Source organism: Cryptomeria japonica, chromosome 5 (assembly GCF_030272615.1).
Source record: "Cryptomeria japonica chromosome 5, Sugi_1.0, whole genome shotgun sequence".
Taxonomy (NCBI): Eukaryota; Viridiplantae; Streptophyta; class Pinopsida; order Cupressales; family Cupressaceae; genus Cryptomeria; species Cryptomeria japonica.
In genome coordinates, this window is record NC_081409.1 from 459,885,964 (window position 1) to 459,906,896 (window position 20,933).

The 20,933-nt window shown below is 33.7% G+C and overlaps 1 protein-coding gene across 7 annotated transcripts in view; it reads left to right on the plus strand.

The window, feature by feature from the left end:
* LOC131060909 (uncharacterized) overlaps positions 1-20,933 on the plus strand; it is a 191,911-nt gene that overhangs the window by 114,036 nt on the left and 56,942 nt on the right. For 4 of the 7 annotated variants that reach the window (XM_057994354.2, XM_057994350.2, XM_057994359.2 and 1 more), the window contains one exon: positions 12,627-12,749. The exons of 1 other annotated variant lie outside the window; for it this stretch is intronic. In XM_057994354.2, the coding sequence (XP_057850337.2) occupies positions 12,627-12,749 (123 nt within the window). Of the gene's footprint in view, positions 1-11,800; positions 11,881-12,626; positions 12,750-20,933 lie in introns of those variants that run through there. 2 more of the 7 variants (XR_009372627.1, XR_009110462.2) reach the window with 2 other exon arrangements.

Below are 20,933 nucleotides of genomic sequence, written 5' to 3' on the forward strand. Positions count from 1 at the left end.
ATTTAAGAAAAAGTTGCCGGGACCATGCTGAAAGTGCACACGGTTCTCCGAAAAATCTGCGAAACGAAAAGGGTTTTTCTGCCTCTGTGAATGGATTCAGAGTCTACAAATGTAGTTGTGCACCTGCAACCTACACACAAAAAAGAGAGGAAAAGGGGTTGGGATTGGGGGTTTACCTTCAGGTCAAACCCCAGTTTTGGAATTAACCAAATGATGAAAGAAAGTACTTGCAAGTAAATGTAAATGAAAGACTGAAATATAATTCACCTCGAGGGAGGTTGTAAATAGAATGTAGGTAGATTTGTTTGTATGGAATTGAATTTGAAAGGGATCTCTTCAATGGTTGAATCCTTGACTTGAATGCAACACCTAGCCTTGAAGGGAGACTTGAGAATGCTCAATGCTGGAAAGGAATGCTTGATTGCTTGAACTTATGCCCACTCTTCGCTTATCCAACTTATTGCCTCTTGAACTTATGCAAATGAGAGGACAAATGCGACTTATATATTCGTCAATTAGGGTTAATTGACTGATTTTTCGTCACAGGCCGACACAGGGAAAGTTTAGGGAAAGTTTTCCTACTTTATGCAAAGTCCAATGCAAAGATATGACAGAGGGGCCCCCGAAATAGGGCATGGACAAGGGCACCATGCCCCTGTCCTAGGGATGACAAGGGCGCCACGCTCCTGTCCTGCCCTTGTCTCAGGACAGGAAGCAGGTTCAGGCAGTGCGGAGGGCAGAAAAAGTGCAGTTTCAAGGGATGAGCAAGTCTTGGGTCTCCGATCAGGTTTGGGGATTCAAATCGCCAATGTGAAGACCCTAATGTGGTCGCAAATTGCAGGGGTCACAATTTTATGACATTACAGGACTAATGAGAGCTATGGCAACTTACATATGACTGAGATTACAATGAATGATAATGACAAGAGAACCTGGAGTGTAGCGACTGGAAGGAGCAAGCAATATCGTATATTTGAGGGCTCCAATCCACCTAATCAGCTAGTCTTCAAAAATCGCCCTTGCTGCATATGATGATGGTCTTGATAATAAATGTTATGTCTGCTGCTGACCTGCAATTGTAGTCCAAAACTGATCGCCTTTATCCTTTGAAAGTAGCGCTATTCTCCAAGATAAGGTTCGATGCCCAAGTAGCCAGCTATAAGCAAAATCGTGGGTCTTCACCAGTCTAATATGAATTATCTCAGACCTGAAATAGATGCCAAATTCTGATTATATCTCCTTCATTCTCCTTCACAAGAAATCGCCTTAATTTTCCAAAGATGATTAGCCCCTCTTAGGGAACCTTCAATGTGTTGTCCTCATTTTTGAAAATTCAAAAATGTGACAACCCCTTCAAATTTTTGGTTTAAATGCATCATTTTTGTCTCCAAGGCACATTTTACAAGGCACAAAACTCACATTTGTTAGTGTCAAATCATTAGGAGGTGTCTTTGCCATCATTGTCCAAGTTTTGGTCTTCATTTTCCTAGCTTTTTGTGCAATTTCGGGTTTCAGAGCAGTCGCGTAGGTTGAAGATTTTACTCTTAAGGCACACTTCCCGAGACAAAAAAATTGCTTTTTGTTGAACTGGATTGATCTTTGGTCCATCCTTGATTCACGTTTCAAATTTCGTTCTGTTTCGAGTTCGTTTCCTATGTTTTTTCTTCAATTTCGGGTTTTTTCTTCTTGACTGCAGGTGGGGAATTTTCCTTTGATTGCAAGTTTTATTTCTCTTGTTTTAGTGTTGTAGGGAAATTTTAAAACAATTACAAGTAAACTTTATTTAAAACTTGTTACTTGTAACTTACTTTTTATTTCCCCCTTGCTTTTTATGTCTTTTAAGTCATTATAAGAACTTTTTGGACAAATTACAAGTGAATTTAAAATTGTAAGTATAAAAAGAACTTGTAATTTCTTATAAAAGTTCCTACTTCAGTGATTTTAAGTTGTGGTAGGGATTTTTTTTCTCTATTACAAGTTTTAATGTTCTTTTTACTTGTAATAGGGTTTTTATTTCCCTATTACATGACTTTTTGTTCCTTTAAGTTGTGTTTTTTTAAACTTGTAATGGGGATTTTATTCCCTATTACAAGTTGTTTTGTTGTTTCTTTTTGTTCTTCTTCTAAAACCCGAATTTGCCCAAATGAAGGAAAAAATGATGTAATTTAAAACTTGTAAAGGGGTTTTTAAAACCCAATTGCGTCTTTGGAGGGCGCATTTTGCTTGTAGTTGGACATCAAGAACCTGAACTGCACTTTTCTTCCCATTTTTCATGGTTTGAATCCGATTTTCATGGAGGAATGCATTGAATGAAGGAGGTGGGATGTTTTGTTCCTCATTTGCGGGTTTATGGGCCACGTTTCCTTGCTATTTGGGAGGCGTTTTTACTGATTTGGAGCCACGTTTTTGTCCCATTATGAACGTTTTTCAAACTCGTGTTGTTGCATTTTGATCCTCCATTGCAAGGCGTTTTTCCTTCTTCATCCCCAACGTGGATTTGCAATATGATTAAAGGCGTTTGTCTTCCTTCTTTCATTCCATTTTTGGTGCAAGAAGTTTGAATCCAAGTTTGTTTTGGCTGCCAAGGGTTTTCAGCATGTCTATTTATGGAGCATTTCAGTTCTTCCCAAGCTCATTTGTTTTGGTCTAGGGTATTTGACCAAGCAAAAGTTCGTGTTTCTAAGTGATCTTCTGAAATGGATAAGTTTTTTGAATGCAAGTTGTAAATATGCAAGATTTTCCCCCCTTTGGTAAAAAGAGTTAATCTTCTTTTTACAAAATTTACGAATGTTGAAGAATTGCCATGAGATTCATTCATTTGATTTCCGGTTTTACAAATCTGATTGCAAACAAGAGTTTTTCCCATTTTCCAAGTTTGCCATTACCGATTGGTATCATTCTTTCCATTTTCCCCTCATGTCAAAACCTGATTGCAATTGTGTCTTTACTTGTAGTTAGCCTTCCAAAACCCGAAATTGGTCCAAAATGCACTCAAAAACACTTGAAAATGAGTCTCTAGGGTCCAATTACAAGTGCAAACTTGTATTTTCCCATTGCGCATATGAAGTTACATGTTTGTTCTCCATATTTGCAAGTCAATGCTCTTGTTTTACCACACCTGTAATGCAGTTCTCAAAACCCGAAATTCACTTGTGAGCCCATATTTGAATCAATTTATCCCTACCCATGTCAGTCTTGTTTGCACACACGACCTACCAAATCAATAAATTAAGGCATGGGCCTTAGTTTGCAAACAGATTTCAAGATTGGAGGATGATACAAAGAAGAGATACAACAACAATTCATGGATGCAAATTATAGAATGCTTTCAAGACAGAGATGGTCTTGACATGAAAAGAGGAAGGCATCCCTTTCCCTCCTGAATGAATGGTACTACCCCAAACAAGAAAATAAGATTGAAGTTTGTTGGCGAAAGACAAAGACTATCAAGGGTGCAAGTTCTTGTTCCGATTCAAGATGTCTTCACTGATCTAGAATAAGTTCTAACATCTTGTAGCATCATGAAGATCATCACAGACAAAGGATGATGTAGTTAGAGTCGTGTCTGCAGACACAGAATAATTTCAATTATGCTTTTGTAATTATTTTTTGACAAGTTACATGTAAAAAAAACAACTTTGTAATTGCAAGTTAACTCATCACTTGCACTTTTGTAATTACATGTAAAACAACTACAAGTTGAGTTGAATTAGGACTGTAGTTGGAATAAGTCATGGTGGTTGAGAGAATTTATCAAGTTAGTTGGGATCCTCCCACCTTTTTCTCAAGCCTCCTCTCCTATAAATACTTGAGGGGGTCTATTGTAATTTTTATCTTTTAGCAATGCAACAAAATTTTGCCAATTTGTATGTGCACTCTATAAGACTTTGAGCTTGGATGTAAATTAGATTGCTTTCAATAAAATAGGCAAGTTGTTTTGAGACTTTGTGTCAATTCAAGTTGTTATGTGACGACATTTCCTGGAGCTGATTGTGATTTTCCTTCTATTGTTCAAGAGGGATTTAAATTCAATCTTGCAGACTTTGAGCTGCTAATTGCATTTGGAGATATAGGTTTAGTTTTCAGACTTTGAGCTGTTTATCACGTTTGAAGCTAGTGTAGAAAGCTCAAGTAAGGAGATAACTAGTAGACTTTGTGGTGATTTTATTTTTAAGACTTGTGCATGTAAGGTGAAGTGCATCATATAGACAGACTTTGAGCTACTGTGTGTTGTACATTGTTATCATTTTGAAAAGGTTGATAGGAGAATAGATAGTTGAAGACTTTGAGCTTTCATTTCTGTTTTCCCATCTTGGGGAAGTGACAGAGGTCTTTGTGCCTTCATGGAAACTTTGCTTCCCTTTATGTTCCAAAAAGCCTACAAAAAAGTCTCATTTTTGTATTCGCTGTTATTTATTTCCAATTGCTATTGCTTTTCTGTGGAGAGAAAAGAGTATAGTTTTTCTTGAAAGAAGAAGAAAGACTGCTGTCTCACCCATATTAGATTAGTTTAGTTTGTAGATAGGGGGAGCCTTCCCTAAATTAGGAGAGTATCATACTCATTTACTGTAGCTGAAACCACAATTTTGCACATCCCTCAGGTGTACAAAATTCTCAACCAACACAATGCACCAATGAAGAGTTATGTGCAAAATCGTGGTATATAGGGTGAAGTAGATTTTGATATTAGACCTGCCAATCATTCAATCTTCACACAATTCTGCCTCTAATCAACAACTAATGAAATCGCCTCCTTATCCCAATGAAAAGTTAATGCGTAATGGGCACTCAATCTGAATTCTGAAGGTACTATGAATACCCATCCACCATGAAATCTATAGCAACTCAATATGCTCAATATGGAAGGCTGAGTATCTTCGACTCTCAGTTGCAACCCCTCAAAAGGTCTTCCACTCCCTTAGTTATGCAATCTATGGGAGTTTTCGTTCCCAAAGACCCAAGTCTGCAGACACCTCTCGGTTCTACAAAACCCAATCAGTTATCAAATCCAATTCCAAATTTGCCTTGAAGCTTCATCTTGATCTCCTTAAATATTTTTTTAACTCCCACATCTAGAAGCTTCTAGAAATGACTTAATGAAATAATTTTTAATTAGTCACTTTATTAAATTAATTAAATATAAAGTCATCTTTTAATTTTTAATTTATTTAATAACTTTATAAATAATTAACTTAATTTTATTAATTAAATTAATTAATCAAGCTATCTATAAAATATATCATTAATTTGGACAACTTAATTAAATTAATTAATTAATTTTTCTTCAAAATGGGGACATTACAAATCTCCCAGCCAAGGCGTCACAAATGGTGAAGAAATTTACCCAAAAAATGAAGGCAAATGACCTCCAAACCAAAATTGCACCTCTCTCAAAAATGGTGCCACCTTTAGAAAAATCGTGCAAGTCTGAAAGTGATGTCAAATGCTCTTCAATGGCAGCCAAAACAAATCGCCCAGCTAGGAAATGGGAAAACAAATGAACAAGGAATCAACTTCAAGCTTCAATGGTGTCAACTTGACACTTCACAAAATTCACCAGCTGGAGGAAAAATCGCCTAAGTAAGCACACACTTGGCAAATATAATAATAATATAATGTTGGCCTCATCTTTTAAACTTGCTTTTGCCTTGAGTTTCACCACACAAGCAATGTGGGATAAAACATTTGCTCTTTTACACACCTGTGGGGAAAATCGACTTGCTTGGGAAAATAATTAATTTTTAATTTTAAATTGCAAGTCGTTTATTAATTGTTAATTGTTAATTGTTTTTATTTTTTAAATAATCGTCAACATCATTAAAAACAATTAAATTTGGGTCACGTCAATAAAAAGATTTTAAAATTTCATTCAAAATTGGACCCATGGGGAAAATCGATCCCCATTTGGATTAAAAATCCAAATAAAAATAATTAAAATTTAAAAAAAAAATGCACATTGGGGAAATTGGACCTATGTTTGGATAAAAATGCGGACAAATTTTCATCATAAATTGCACAAAAATGCCTTCAAGGGAAAATCGATCCAAGTTTGGAGTCAAAATCTAGAGTAAAATTCATCACTTTGGTCAAAAAATACCTATGGGGGAAAATCGATCCAAGTCTGGATAGCAATCCAGACTTAAAAATCTTCAATTTGCACTTGTCCGCACTAAAATCCACAAAAAGTCATGAAAAGCTCTGGTGGAATATCGATAGTAATCAGAAATCCTCACTTAAGTTATTCGCAACTTCATCCACACTTCCTAGGGGAAATTCGAAGGTAGTCAGGAAAAATCCCAACACTTAGACAAAATTTAATCATCCTGGTGGAAAATCGCCCCTAGTCTGGATTTTGAGTGGGGGAAAAATAAGGCATGTCTGGATTCCAAGGGAAATCTATGTCGAGTCTAGATTTTGAGTGGGGAAAATCATGGGTAGTCAGGAATATGAGGGGAAAAGCACCTCTAGTCTGGAATTTTGACCTTTTAACCCTTCGAATATGGATTTTCATTTGGAATATGATGATTTTTCCATTCAAAACCACTAGGAAACTTCAAAACTCAATAAGACTCCTCTGGACTTGGACAAATTTACCAAAAATTTGAGCGAAACACAAGGAAACCTATCGGGATAAAGTGCAAAACCAACTCGAATAATTTCCTAGGAGTGAGAAAACAACTCCAAAAGGTCCTAAAACACCTTAGCATTTAAAAATGACCGACGTGGACATTCAAAACCACGTTAACGCTTAAAAGGTCCACACTTGGACAAAATTAGGATCATTTAAAATCTCAACTTTATGTGCTTGATCCTATAACTTCAAAAACCCTAAACAACAATTAGACATGATCAAAAATCCGAGACTCGGGCACGAGAACTCAAAATTGCCCACTATGTTGCCAAAACCCTAAACTAAACAACGCGGGAAGCAAGAAAGAGGGGGTCCCCATTTTCAATGGGGCGATGTGTGAAAAGGTCACAACAAGTCCCTACATATCAAAATCTCATGTTACTAGTTAATATCCTAGTAAAGAAGATGATGAAGGCTACTTTGTGTTACAGAGACAATAACACATGTATCCAATAATTGAAATGGCGAGATAAAGACTAGAAATAGAGACGAATAAAGTCCTAACATAGAATGTTGTTGAAGAAACCAAATCTTGTGAAAAATCATTGCCTTTGATGTGAACTATGAAGAATGCAATGACAACTATTGTACAAAGGCTTGCAGACAAGTGTCATTGTTACATTAAGTTCACACCCCACCAAACAAATATCATCCCTAACAAGAGTAGGCTGCACCATTTACCTACTTAAGTATAAAGTGCCTTTGACATCATTACTTTGCTTTGCACTAGTTAGCAAATCCAACACACACAACATGGCTGGATATAAAAAGATGGTCTTCACAACTCGAGACTCAAGAAAGTTTGCATTTTCTAAAGAAAAGAATTTATCAAGAGTCATTAACATGGTGCTTTGTTTTGCTTCAAATGCTTCTTGCAGTGGAATTGAAAATGTATCATATATGACAATTGAAGACAAAATTAAGTATTGAAACGAAGTAAAATACCATATACAATAGTTGAAGACAAATGCAAGTTCCCATGACTTTGATGAAGGCATAACTCTGTATCATGGCATCTCAATCAAGAGGTTGCCCCAATAACTTATCAAATAGGAAGGAAACTACTTACATCACATTAAAAGCTATAAGAGAAGAGAATAAATAAAATGAGTTGCCAAAATTGCAGAGGAAGTATGTGCAAGGCATGTGTTAGTTTGCTGAAGTTCCTCTTGGTATAAACTAAATATTTCTTCTTGTTGTCGAGCACCATCAATGAGTTGTTGTAATGATGCTTTGCAATTTCAATTACAAAAATATATCAAGCCAATTTTTATTGATCTAAAAAATAAATTAATTTTCACAATGCATAACCATGCAAAATCAAATACCATTGTCTTCTGTTTACTATTGACACATTATGATAAAATTCATGATTGTTTATACCATAAGAAAGATTTATTTTATATCAACATAGTTTTTCACTTGTAAAATGCTTTGGAGATACATTATTAATCCTTAATTTTTTTTCTATGGTCCTATGTCATTGTTCTTTAGACAAACGAAAGATTAGATAAAATATCACTTGCTTTCTTTGAATGCTTCAACTTGATGTTGAGTGAGAGTATCAAGAGCTTGTAATGCAAGACTATGTCCACTCAATAATTGCTTCTATTGATGTAATGATAGGGTGACTGCATTGCTAATGTCATCTGCTTTACTTTGAAAGTTATTTAATTGGGATGACATACTACCAATCTCTTGAGTTATTTTCATTTGAGTTTGTTCTGTTAGTTTTTGAATGAATCCTATACTTTCTCCTAAGCTTGTGTAGGACGTTTGAAGATTTGCCATGTTGGAATCCGTGGATTTCTACATATATTACTATTGTTCTAGCAACTTGGATTGACTATTAGTTATTTGATGATATTGCTCGTAAATGGCATTGGATTTCTCTAAGACATTTGTGTTTTTATCTTCTATAGTTTTTTAATTTTTCCATCGGCATTGCTACTCGAGACTCGATAGTGATGAGTGAATGATGTATTTGACCACAAGACTCTAACAAAATACAATTTTTCCTCTATTTTACCTAGTTTGTCTACCAGCCAATGAGTAGATGACTTCAACTTGTTCTCAATCCTTTCTGTATCTTTCTTGAATGCTTGGCTCCTACAAATAATAATAAATTTGTTATAAATAAGAAGTGAGCAAATACACCATTTGATTGATTATAAATTATTCACCTATCCATAGACTCGTATTGTTTCAATAACATAAAAAAATTGCAAGTGTGTATTAGTAGTAGCCTTTATGCAAATGGGTATTTGGATTGTATAACTGAATTTGTTCAAAGTGATTTGTATGATGCATTTTTCTTAAACAAAATTATTGTGGAAAAAACAACAATTTTTTTGGAGATACATATTTTTTTACCAGAAATAGAAGTTATTTGCATCTATTAGCTGAGTTTATCATTCTTATGTAGTTTGAGTGTAGTGGAATCCCTACAACATTAAAATTTTAGTTCAAGGCCAGACTTAATACATGAAACTCTTCCTCATAAACAAAGACTGAAATATAATTGTGTTGAAGGTTACTAAGACTGCATTGATCTTAATGTTTTTATTATCGCTAAAACTACATAAATCTTGATTCTTAAGCTTGTTAGCATTTCTAAAATTGTATTGCTGCATTGATCTTCATGTTGTTATCATCACTAAAACTACATAGATCTTGATTCTGAAGGCCAAACCTAATATATGGAACTCTTCCTCATAAGCAAACCTTGAAATGTAACTGCATTGAATGTTACTAAGAATGCATTGGTTTTCATGCTAGTATAATCACTAATACATAGATTTGGATTCTTAAGCCTCTTAGCATTCGTAAGATTGCATTGCTGCATTGTTCTTGATACTTTTGTCAACACTAAAACTTCATAGACCTTGACTCTTAAGTGTGTTAGCATTTCTAAGATTGCATTGACTCAAAACCTAGTAGGATTGGAGGACGCTGATTGCATTATAACATGGATCATAATTTTTGGTATCATTCTGATGCAAAAAAGGTAACTAAAATTTCACTTGATTTCAATTTGTGTCTTTTGAAGTCTTTGTCCTATAATTGTCACTCAACAAGACTATATCACGACAAAAGGGTAATACTTGTCTTAAGAGCTTACCACAACAAAAGGATAATATGGACATATCATGGTAAAAGGGTAATACCCGTTTGAAGAGTATTTTAGGGCAATAGAGTAATACCCATTTTATACTTTCAAGTAAATGATGCTCCTAATTGGAGAGGTTATGGCTGGTTCAATATGAAATCAATAGTTTGGTAGGACTCACATAGATAATCCATTTACGACAGCATTAAGGTGGACATAGTTCAAATACTAAGAGTGTTCCTTATAATTCATCTGGGATATTCATGTATTCTCACAATAAAAGTTAAAGAACGTACTCTGGGAGTGCAAATTAATTTAAGGTCATCTATATTTGCAATCCCTATTTGTGGATCCACTACTCTAACCTAGGTGCTACTTCTTGGCTGTTTGAACAAACTTCCTCGTCTTACTAAAGAGGAGATTTTTAGCGTGGCTATGCATCTATGCATTAGAGTTGTAAGAACCACTTGGTTTTTGACTCTTACTTGATAGGATTTTGACTATTTATTGGAAATGTTAGCATGGGAAGGCACCAAATTAGTGATATGCATAATAATAGCAATTGGGTGGGACTCTTACCAGAAAGGCTTTTCACTATGCCACTGGAAATGTTAGCATGAGAAGGCAACATAACAATGATATGTATAATAAGAGCAATTGGGTAGGGCTCTTACCATAAAGTATTTTGACTATGCCACTGGGAATGCTAGCATGGAAAGGCAACAAAATAGTGATATGCATAATAAGAGCAATTGGGTAGAGAGGGAAAGTGTACTTAACTGCAAATGATGGCACATGGCATTATTATTTATGAAGAAAGTAAGGTAAACCTTGTGTTGTGGGTCGTTGAGCTTGATGTGGAAGTAGAGGATGAGAGTGTTGGAAGAGTAGGAGGCAAGAAGGCCTTTGCCAAACTCCTTTTGAAAGCAATCCGTCATATGCCATGCCAACCTCAATTTCTTCTTCTGCTGCAATATTTTTTTGCAGTTGGAGAACAGCTGCTCATAAGCCTGTTGCCAACACGACCCAGATGAAATTACTTTGTTGCTCTGATATGCTCTTCAAATGGGTATTACCCTTTTACCATGATATGTTGGTATTACCCTTTTGTTGTGAAAAACTCATAAAACGAGAATTACCTTTTTGCGATGATATGGTCTTGTTGAGTATTTATTATGGGACTAAGAGTTTAAAAGTCACAATTTGAAATCAAGTGAAATTTTAGTTACCTTTTTTCTATATTAGAATAATACCAAAATTTATAATCCATGTTGAATGTGGTTAGCCTCCTCTTATCCTACTAGGCTCTGGATCAATGCAATCTTAGGAATACTAATAGGCTTAAGAATCAAGATCTATGTAGTTTTAGCGCTGATAACAATATGAAGATCAATCCAACAATGCAATATTAAGAATGCTAACAGGTTTCAAAATCAAGATCTATGTAGTTTAGTGATGATACAACATGAAGATCAATGTACTGTTAATAATTTTGAACGCAATTACATTTCAACCTTTATTTATGAGGAAAAGTTCCATATATTAGGCCTGGCATTAAGAATCATGCTCTATGCAATTTTAGTGATGATAACAACATAAAGATCAATGCAACAATGCAATTTTAGGAATGCTAACAGACTTAAGAATCAAGATCTATGTAGTTTTAGATGATAATAGCATGAAGATCAATGCAGTCTTAGCAACATTCAACGCAATTATATTTCAGCTTTTGTTTATGAGGAAGAGTTCCATATATTAGGCTTGACCTTAAGCTAACATTTTAATGTTGTAGGTATTGCACTACACTCAAACTACAAAGAAAATAGTTGTTTTTTTCACAATAACTTAGTTTGATAAAGATGCATCATTGGAATGCCTTTGAACAAATTCAATTATACAAGTCCAAATGCCAATTTGCATAAATGCGACTCTTATTACATTTGCAATTTTTTTATGCAGTTTAAACAATACTAGTATATGGATAGGTGAATAATTTATAATCAATCAAATGGTGTATTTGATCATTTCTTGTTTCTAACAAATGAAGTTGTTATTTGTAGGAGCCAAGCATTTAAGAAAGATACATAAAGGGTTGGGGACGAGTTGAAGTCATTAGCTCATTGGCTAGTGGACAAACTAGGTAAAATAGAAGAAAAGTTGGATACTTTGTTAGAGTCCTCTGGTCAAATCCATGATTCACTCACCACTATTGAGTTTCAGGCAATGATGCTAATGGAGAAATAAAAAATTGTAGAAGATAAAATCCCAAATGTCTTAAAGAAGTCCAATGCCATTTATGAGCAATCTCATCAAATAATATATAGTCAATCCAAGTTGCAAGAACAATAGTTATATATGGAGAAAAACATGGATTCCAACATGACAAATTAACACAACAAATTCAAATGGAAATAATTCAAGTGGTTGGTAGTATGTCATCCAAATTAGATAACCTTCAAAGTAAAAAAAATGACATCGACAATGTAGTTCCCTTGTCATTAGATCAACAAAAGCAATTACTAAGTGGACATAGTCTTGCATCATAAGCTTTTGATACTCTCACTCAACATTAAGTTGAAGCATTGAAAGAAAGTAGGTAATTTTTTCTCTAATCTGTTGTTTGTCTAAAGAACAGTGACATTGGAGTATAGAAAAAAATTTGAGGAATAATAATGTATTTCTAAACCATTTTACAAGTGAAGAACAATGTTGATATAAAATATATCTTTCATATGGTATAAACAATCGTGAATTCGATCATAATGTGTTAGTAGTAAACAAAAGACAATGGTATTTGATTTTGCATGGTTATGCATTGTGATAATTAATTTATTTTTTAGATCAATCAAAATTGGCTTGATATCTTTTTGTAGTTGAAATTGTCAGGCATCATTACAACAACTCGCTCATAGTGCTCGACAAGAAGTTGAATTTAGTTTATATCAAGAGGAACTTAAACAAACTCACATAGGCTTTGCACATAGCTACTCTGTGATTTTGGCAACTCAGGTTTTATTTCTTCTCTTTTCACTTATAACTTTTAATGTAATGTAAGTAGTTTTTTTTCCTATTAAATAAGTTTTTGGGGTAACCTCTCGGTTGAGATGCCATGTTAGAGTGTTGTGCCTTCATCAAAGTCATTGGAACTTGTATTTGTCTTCAACAGTTGAATGTAGTATTTTACTTTGTTTCAATACTTTATTATGTCTTGTGGATTTAAACTTGGCTCCCCACTTTAAAAGCCCATTTACATTTGATATTAGAAAAATGCATTGTTTTAAGATAGAAAATTGTTAGAACATAATTGTTAGATATGATACATTTCAATTTCATTGCAGTGAGCATTTGAATTAGAACAAAGCACTATGTTAATGATTCTTGATAAGTTGTTTTCTTTACAAAGTGCTATCTTTGTTGAGTCTCGAGCTATGAAGACCATCCTTTTCTATTTGGTCATGTTGTGTGTGTTGTATTTGCTAACTAGTGCAAAGCAAAGCAATGATGTTAGAGGCACTTTAGCCTTAGGTAGGTGAATGGTGTCGCCTACTCTTGTTATGGATGATTTTTGTTTGGTGGGGTGTGAACTTAATGTAACAATGACACTTGTCTACAAGACTTTGAAAGATTTTGTGACAATAGTTGCCATTGAATTCTTCATGTTCGCATAAAAGGCAATGATTTTTCACAAGATTGGGTTTCTTCAAGAACATTCTATGTTAAGATTTCATCCATATCTATTTCTAGTCTTTATCTCACCATTTCAATTGTTGAATACAAGTGTTATTTTGTTTCCGTAACATAGAGTATTCTTCATTATCTTCTTTATTAGGATACTAACTAGCGATATGAGATTTTGATATGCAGGGACTATGAACAATTGAACTACAAAATGCTTTTAGAAATACAAGAGAAGATGAAATTGCTAGAACATAATTGAGACTTAGTCTATTGTGAGATACAAATTTTGAGAGCAACGCAATTTAAATTTTGTTTTGATGCTTCTAATGCTCATAAGATGTACTTGCATAGTGTAATGCCCCCTTTTGGGATTTACCTAATTTAATCCCAAGACAAATTCTGACTTAAAGTGAGAGTTGTAATATATTAATAAATATAATTTTATCAATTCTGAAGACATTTCATTATAATATTTAACTTAAGGTTCTAAGACTATTTGGAAGATAGAGCTTAAATGTTTATAGCTGTTTCTGATGTGGCAATGTTGATTTGCTGTAAGTCTTCCCTCTCTACTGGTTAAGCTGTTCCAGATAAGGCAATATTAATATGCTATATGTTTCTTCTTAATCGCTTCTAGCGATGATGTAGTTTGCTGTTTCTGATTCGGCTTTAGAAGCATGCAAGCTATGGGCTGTTTCTGATTACAATCTCTAATTGTATGTGACTGTTTCTATGGCCAATAAGGCAACTACTCTTGAAGTGCGATCCAATATGGATAAAGAAATAAAATAAAAATGATCGGATGATTCTCTTGGAGGAGTGGTGGAGGTCCCTTAAATAAGTCTAGACGGGTCATGAATGAAGAGGTTTCAACCCAAAGTCAAATCACACCTCCTCCTTAATTAGTAACAGCATTATTTAATTATTTAATCAGCTCTTTATCGGACTTATTTCTCTTGGTAGAATTAGCAATGAAGAATGGCAGCACCATATCTTAATAGCTTCGACATTTATTATTATTCATGTCGACTTGGCAACATTGGATGATATCTCCGTATTCTATTTTGGGTGATGAAAAAGGAATAGCATGTCAATACCTTAATGGGCAAAGATTACAACTTCTCTTCTTTGTTTATTATTTTGCAATCTATATCTGGTCTTCAGATACACTGAACTTTACAAGAAACAGATAGAGGATTCTTCCCACTTTGAGAGTATTTTTTTTATTGCTTTGAATTCCACGTTTTTCCCAACTTCTATGACTAAGGCAAATTATATTAATTAAAAAATAGTCTTGCATCCCTAAAGCTTTTCTTTAGCTCCCACGAATTGCAAGTGTTTATGGCAAATCAAGACAATATTGTCTCCTCTGATAGTCAACTTAGAAACTCTGATCGTATTTGAGACGTCAACCCCTTGGGCCTTGATTGCTGAATACTCAAATACCCATTGCTGATGATAGAAGATATTGGATTTTAGGGTGATTGCAACAATTCATATATTGATCGCTGTTCTTAACAATCGTTGTTTCTTTAATATCACTCTATACATGGATCGCTTCTCATACATGGATGAAGTCGACAGTCATATTGAGATTGAGATCACTGCCTTATGTCTTTATCTCTACCTTCCTTATGTCTTCATTTCTGCTTTTGATCGATGTCTTTCATGCTAGCATATGCATTAGTCTACTTAGCCAAAATGACTAGTATAGTAATTATTAATAACTTTGGTCGCTGCCACTGTTGTTAATTGCTTGTAATCATTATTTCATATGAATGGTCCTTGATGCTGACAGTGTGAACTTGGATGCTTGCAAGTTTTTATTCTTTGATGGATGAATACATATTGATTCCTCATTTTGTCTTTCACTTATTGGGATAAGATGATCTCCTCAATCTTCTAATATTACTTTCCAAATCTTAAATACTTAGATTGGTCAAGGCTGCCACCCCTGAACACATAAATGTTTTGTTCTTTACTTAAGAGGTCAAGATGGGGAATATTACAGAGTGGCATTGAATAAGTTCATTATAATATATAGACCCCTCCTATATCCTTCTATGTATAAATATTTACTTTATATGTATTCTTGAGTGCTAGATAATTTGAGATACATGATCATCCTAGGAGTCACATGAACCTCAAGGGGCTGAGAAAAATAAAATAAGAAATCTCCATACCCATGTCAATTTGATTTATTTTTGAACCCATTATGAAAGAATGACTTGATACATTGACATTTTCACGAATGACAATCTTATGCAAAGTTGAGCTATTTTAACCCATGTTGTTAGTCTTTCATTTACACATTCTCACCTCTTGTACATAAATTGTCCAACTTTTCTCATTCTCATGTATTCTTCAATTATATGCCTATCCATGCACTTATTCCAGTAAATTTCATTGCCATCTTGATTCTACTACCTCTTTTGCCTTGATGACAAAAATATAATTTTTGACTATTTTGATCATAAGTTTTGAATGGTTTTTTAAAAATGTATCTTGTTATTTGCATTAGAAAAAGCATCATAACGAAATTTGAATTGGGTTGCTTTGAAAATTTGTTGAGTAATCACACGTGTTAAACGAAAATCAACGCCACACCGAAATATTTGACCTAACATTTTGAAATTCAATTTCAAATTCAAATTTTGGGTGACTCCTATGCAAAATCAACCCCACACCAATAAATTTGATCTACAACATTTACAAATTTTTTGGTGATGCCTACACAAAGCTGCATTTATTTTTTGTCTAGAGCTAACTAAACACTTGTTATGTGATTATAGGTAGTTGTACATATGGACATTTAATTGCATTCATTTCATCATGCTATAAACATTCACAAAACATTCATATTCAAGAAGAATGGCATACTAGGAATACTTCCATTTGTGCACTAAATTAAATCAATATCTACGTACCCAACATAAAGAATTTGCATGGATAAAGCTTCTTGTTTTCAATCCTTCACACAAGTTTTATAACTAACTTATGTTCCCCCCAAATGACATACTAGTAACCCTTTAAAAGTATTTCTAAATGTCACTAGTCTAAATGACAAAGAAAATAAAGACAAGTCAAGTACAATGGTAATGAACATTATACATTATTCTAAATTATTTCTACCGACATCCATAGAAGTGACCCAAACCCATGGACTCAACCCCTCATAGTGAAGACTAATTGTTCAAAATCAAAGGCAAAAGACTAACAAAGACTTATCATGACCAAGCCCAAGACTCCTTGATATCAACATCTATAACACATTCACACAACATCTTCAAAATCTTGAGACATCGAGTTAAATATCTTGAGTTATCACAATTACATTTCTAATGTAAGATTTAATGTTCTAATATTTGAATTTGTAGTTGTGCACGCATTCCTTTTTCCCTTCTAAATCAAGAGTAAGGAAAATTTATTTTTCTTTAACAACATATTAATTAGAATAAAAATTGTTACTCTTCTTAGAGATGCTTGATTTTTATCAATTTTTAATTAAAGATTTGCTTCCACATTTTTAACTAGTTAACAATATTCGTACTTTCTTACTAATAAAAAAATAATATTCTTTTTCACCGATGTTAATATTAATTTTCCTAAAATGAACAAAATAATTTGTTTAATAAAAACATTTTAAAAATTAATATTTTAAATCTTACCATGTATGCTCATAATTATTAGTGTTTCCCAAAGATAGAAACTATATTATTATTATTATTTTTTTTGAATAGTATAAATCTTATGTCACTTTCAAACTATACTATAATGAGATAAAATTTAGCATATTGCTATAATTAATATTTTTTATTGAAAATAGCTTAAGGATAGCACCAATACTAATTAAGTACGGCTTGATATTTTAAAAATGTTATAGTGAAAGTGTTGTTATGGAAATATAAAAATACAATGATCCAATATTTTTGGCTTCAAAATACATGATTAGTTTGACATATAGATCAATTTTGAAAACGAGGGTAAAAATTGTATGTCTTGGGTGTGAGAGAAAATTGTTGTATAACACTCTGTGGAGGCTCATAATCCGGATCATCTGAGCTATTATCCTCTCTCAACTCAGCACTAAGCAATAACGCATAAATGTGGTGATCCATGTCCCCAGATATACATCTTTTTCTTGAAACAAATTCCAAAGATCTCAATTCTATCATCATTTTCACAAAAAAAACTCAAAGAAACGATATTTACTTTGGAATACAGGAGCACTTTCTGTGAAATGGTGTTGGGTTGTTCTATCCCTCTCCATTAGCTTAGATTTCTTCCAATGCTAAGTCCTGATTATGTTCTAGCATTTTCATCTTCTCTTGTATTTCTAAGAGCATTCTGTAGTTCAATTGTTGATAGTCCTTGCATATCAAAATCCCATATCACTAGTTGATATCCTAGTAAAGAAGATACTGAAGGCTATTCTATGTTACAAAGACAAAATAACACCTGTATTTGATAAGTGAAATGGCGAGATAAAGACTATAAATTTACTGTCCCATTTCGGGATTTACCATCATTTAGTCCTGAAACAACATTTTTAACTTAAAGTGAGATTTGTAATATATTAATTAATATAAGTTTATCAAAATTGAATATATTTAACTATAATATTTAACTTAAAATTCTAAGAATAGTTCGGAGGATAGAACTTATCTTGATAGCTTTCTCTGTTTTGACAATGGATTTATACTGATCATAGATCTCTCTTAAAATTGATTACTATCTTCTTACAAATTTTCTATAGAACTTCTTACAATCTCCTCATAAGTCTGTCATAAAATTCTTCACTCTCTCTTCCTATAATTTGTTCATACAATCCTTCATAATATGCAAAAAGTATTTGTACACCTCTTCATAAATCTGTGTGTACTCTCTTCATAAATCTGCAAGCACCTCTCTAGATCTGCACATTGTACACCTATCACTCAACACATCTCTTTAATATCTGCATGTAATCCTTGTGCACTGCCTCCCCTATTAAAGTCTATTGCTTGTGATTCTTATATCTTTCACATGCTCCTTCATAAGGTGTGAACTTTTTCCAAATAGTCATCCCTATTCAAAGGGAGCGTCCCAACTAGACCATCTTCATTTTACTCTTACCAACAAATGTTTTATATTACATCATTATCTTTAAGCACTGCCTTTCATTAATCGTTAACAAGCTTATTTTATCTTTATGTGCTTCTAATCAGTGCCTTTGTGATTAAATGTAATCACTGCTGTTGAGTCTAAATGATCTTTGCTCCTTGAATGAAACGCCACTCTCCATATCTTCAGTGCTTCCCTTTATTAATGCATGATTGTTCTTAATGAATGATTCACTGCCTTTCATTATATAATTGCTTTATATTAATCATTACTGTTATTAATTACAATACTTTCTATTAATCACTGCACTTAATATATTATGTTCGTAATCGCTACCTTCTTCTTATGCGATGTCCTTCTAATGCTGTTCCGGATTAATAGTCTCTTAGATTCGTGCATCCATGACATAAAGGTTTGTGGCTTAATAGATTGCTTTTTGGGTCTCCGTTGTTAGCCCCCCAATTCTTCGCACTATATCATTCCTTTTATATTCCCATCCTGAAATGAAGTGGTGCATCTCTTTGAATAGTGATCTCTTTCCATAGACATGACCCTTGTTATGAAATGATTACTAACTTCATTAATGTTTGTCAATGCCTTTATTAACAACAATAACATTTCCATTCTTTCATATCTTAATTACTACTCTGTTTAATTATAAACCAGAGCGCTACATATTATACACCGATCTCTTTATATAAAGTTGGCGCTTGATAATATTAATCCATGATACTCACGATAAGCTCTATAGGGAGTACGTCACCTCCACGTGGGTTACCCTTGCTGCTGAGGTGGCCTTATTATTATTACCTATGTCCTTATGTTCAGACCAGATCTTGTCTGAATGCTTGCTCACTTCCTTCATTTGATCAGCACATCCAAGGAAACATTGTATTCATCCGTTTGCTCCTTCATAAGTCTACCTTAGCTTGATGTCTCCTAGTTGATGTTACTTCCTTCTACTGCATATGTCGTTAGTCTATATCATGATGGCCAATGTTAAATTCCATAATCGACGAATGTAATTCCCTAAAAGAATTCCGATCTAACATTCTATAGATCTGTATTTAACTCATAGATGCTGGCCCGTAATATAATACAATTCATCTTCTTGGATGAACACTAACAATTCTTATCCTTCCTTTCTTAATCTGATTCTATATCCCTCCTCATAGAGTGCAGAAGAATGCCTTCCTCAACTTGTTCCTTTCCTTGACTCAAGTTGGTGTTGACGACCATCATTTAGCAGTTGATATATTTATTTTTGATGTTTGGCGTTAGATTGATCATCGTTGCTGATCATCTCGTGGCAATTGGTAGATACTGGCTGATAATATAATAACTGCTCCATTATGGTTACTGATTGTCAATTCTTACTGTCTGCAATCTATATTGGCTGTTAACAACCAATCACAATTCCGTGGCTGGGTATTATCATGTTCCCTTATAACAAGTATCGTCTATTATTCTTGCCTTGGTCGATATTGCTAATTGATGTTCTTGTATGATCGTTGTATATGGATACATTTTATCTTGCCTTCATTATTCATTAGACTCTTACTTTCCAATGCTTATTGTTACTCCACCAATCTGTATATCGTATCATTGACCTTTGTTGGATACAAATATGATCGATGATCTTAGCTTAACCTTTGGTCATCGTGTGAGCTATCGTTCTCCTTTATTAATTCTTTATTCATTGAGTTCCCTATCATGTCGATTATGCCTTCATAATAATCGGTTCATTCATTACTTGTGCTCCAATGGCCCTGTGACTTCTTGGTCCATTACTCATAATGGTAAGCAATGCAGATCGGTGACTCTGTTTTGTATATGCTTTTCCTTTCTTATGCTAATAAACGGTGGAGGCTCAGATTAATACGTTTCAATCTTTAATTAAAACTTATCAAATCATATATCTTTTTATGTTTTAATTTGGGGATATTACAATAAATGGATACAAATGAAGTCCTAACGTAGAATGTTGTTGAAGAAACCCAATCTTCTGAAAAATCATTGCCTTTCATGCAAACTATGAAGAATTCAATGGCAACTGTTGTACAAAGTTTTGTAGAGAAGTGACATTGTTACACTGAGTTCTCACCCCAACAAACAAAAATCATCCATAACAATAGTAGGCTGCACCATTCACCTAAGTATAAAGGGCCTCTGACATCATTTCTTTGAATCACACTGGTTAGCACTTACAACACACACTACATGACCAGATAGAAAAAGATGGTCTTCACAACTTGAGACTCGAGAAAGATAGCATTTTGTAAAGAAAACATTTTATCAAGAGTCATTAACATAGTGCTTTGTTTTGATTCAGATGTTTCTTGCAATGGAATTGAAAATGTATCATATATAACAATTATGTTCTAACAATTTTCTATTTTAAAATAATACTTT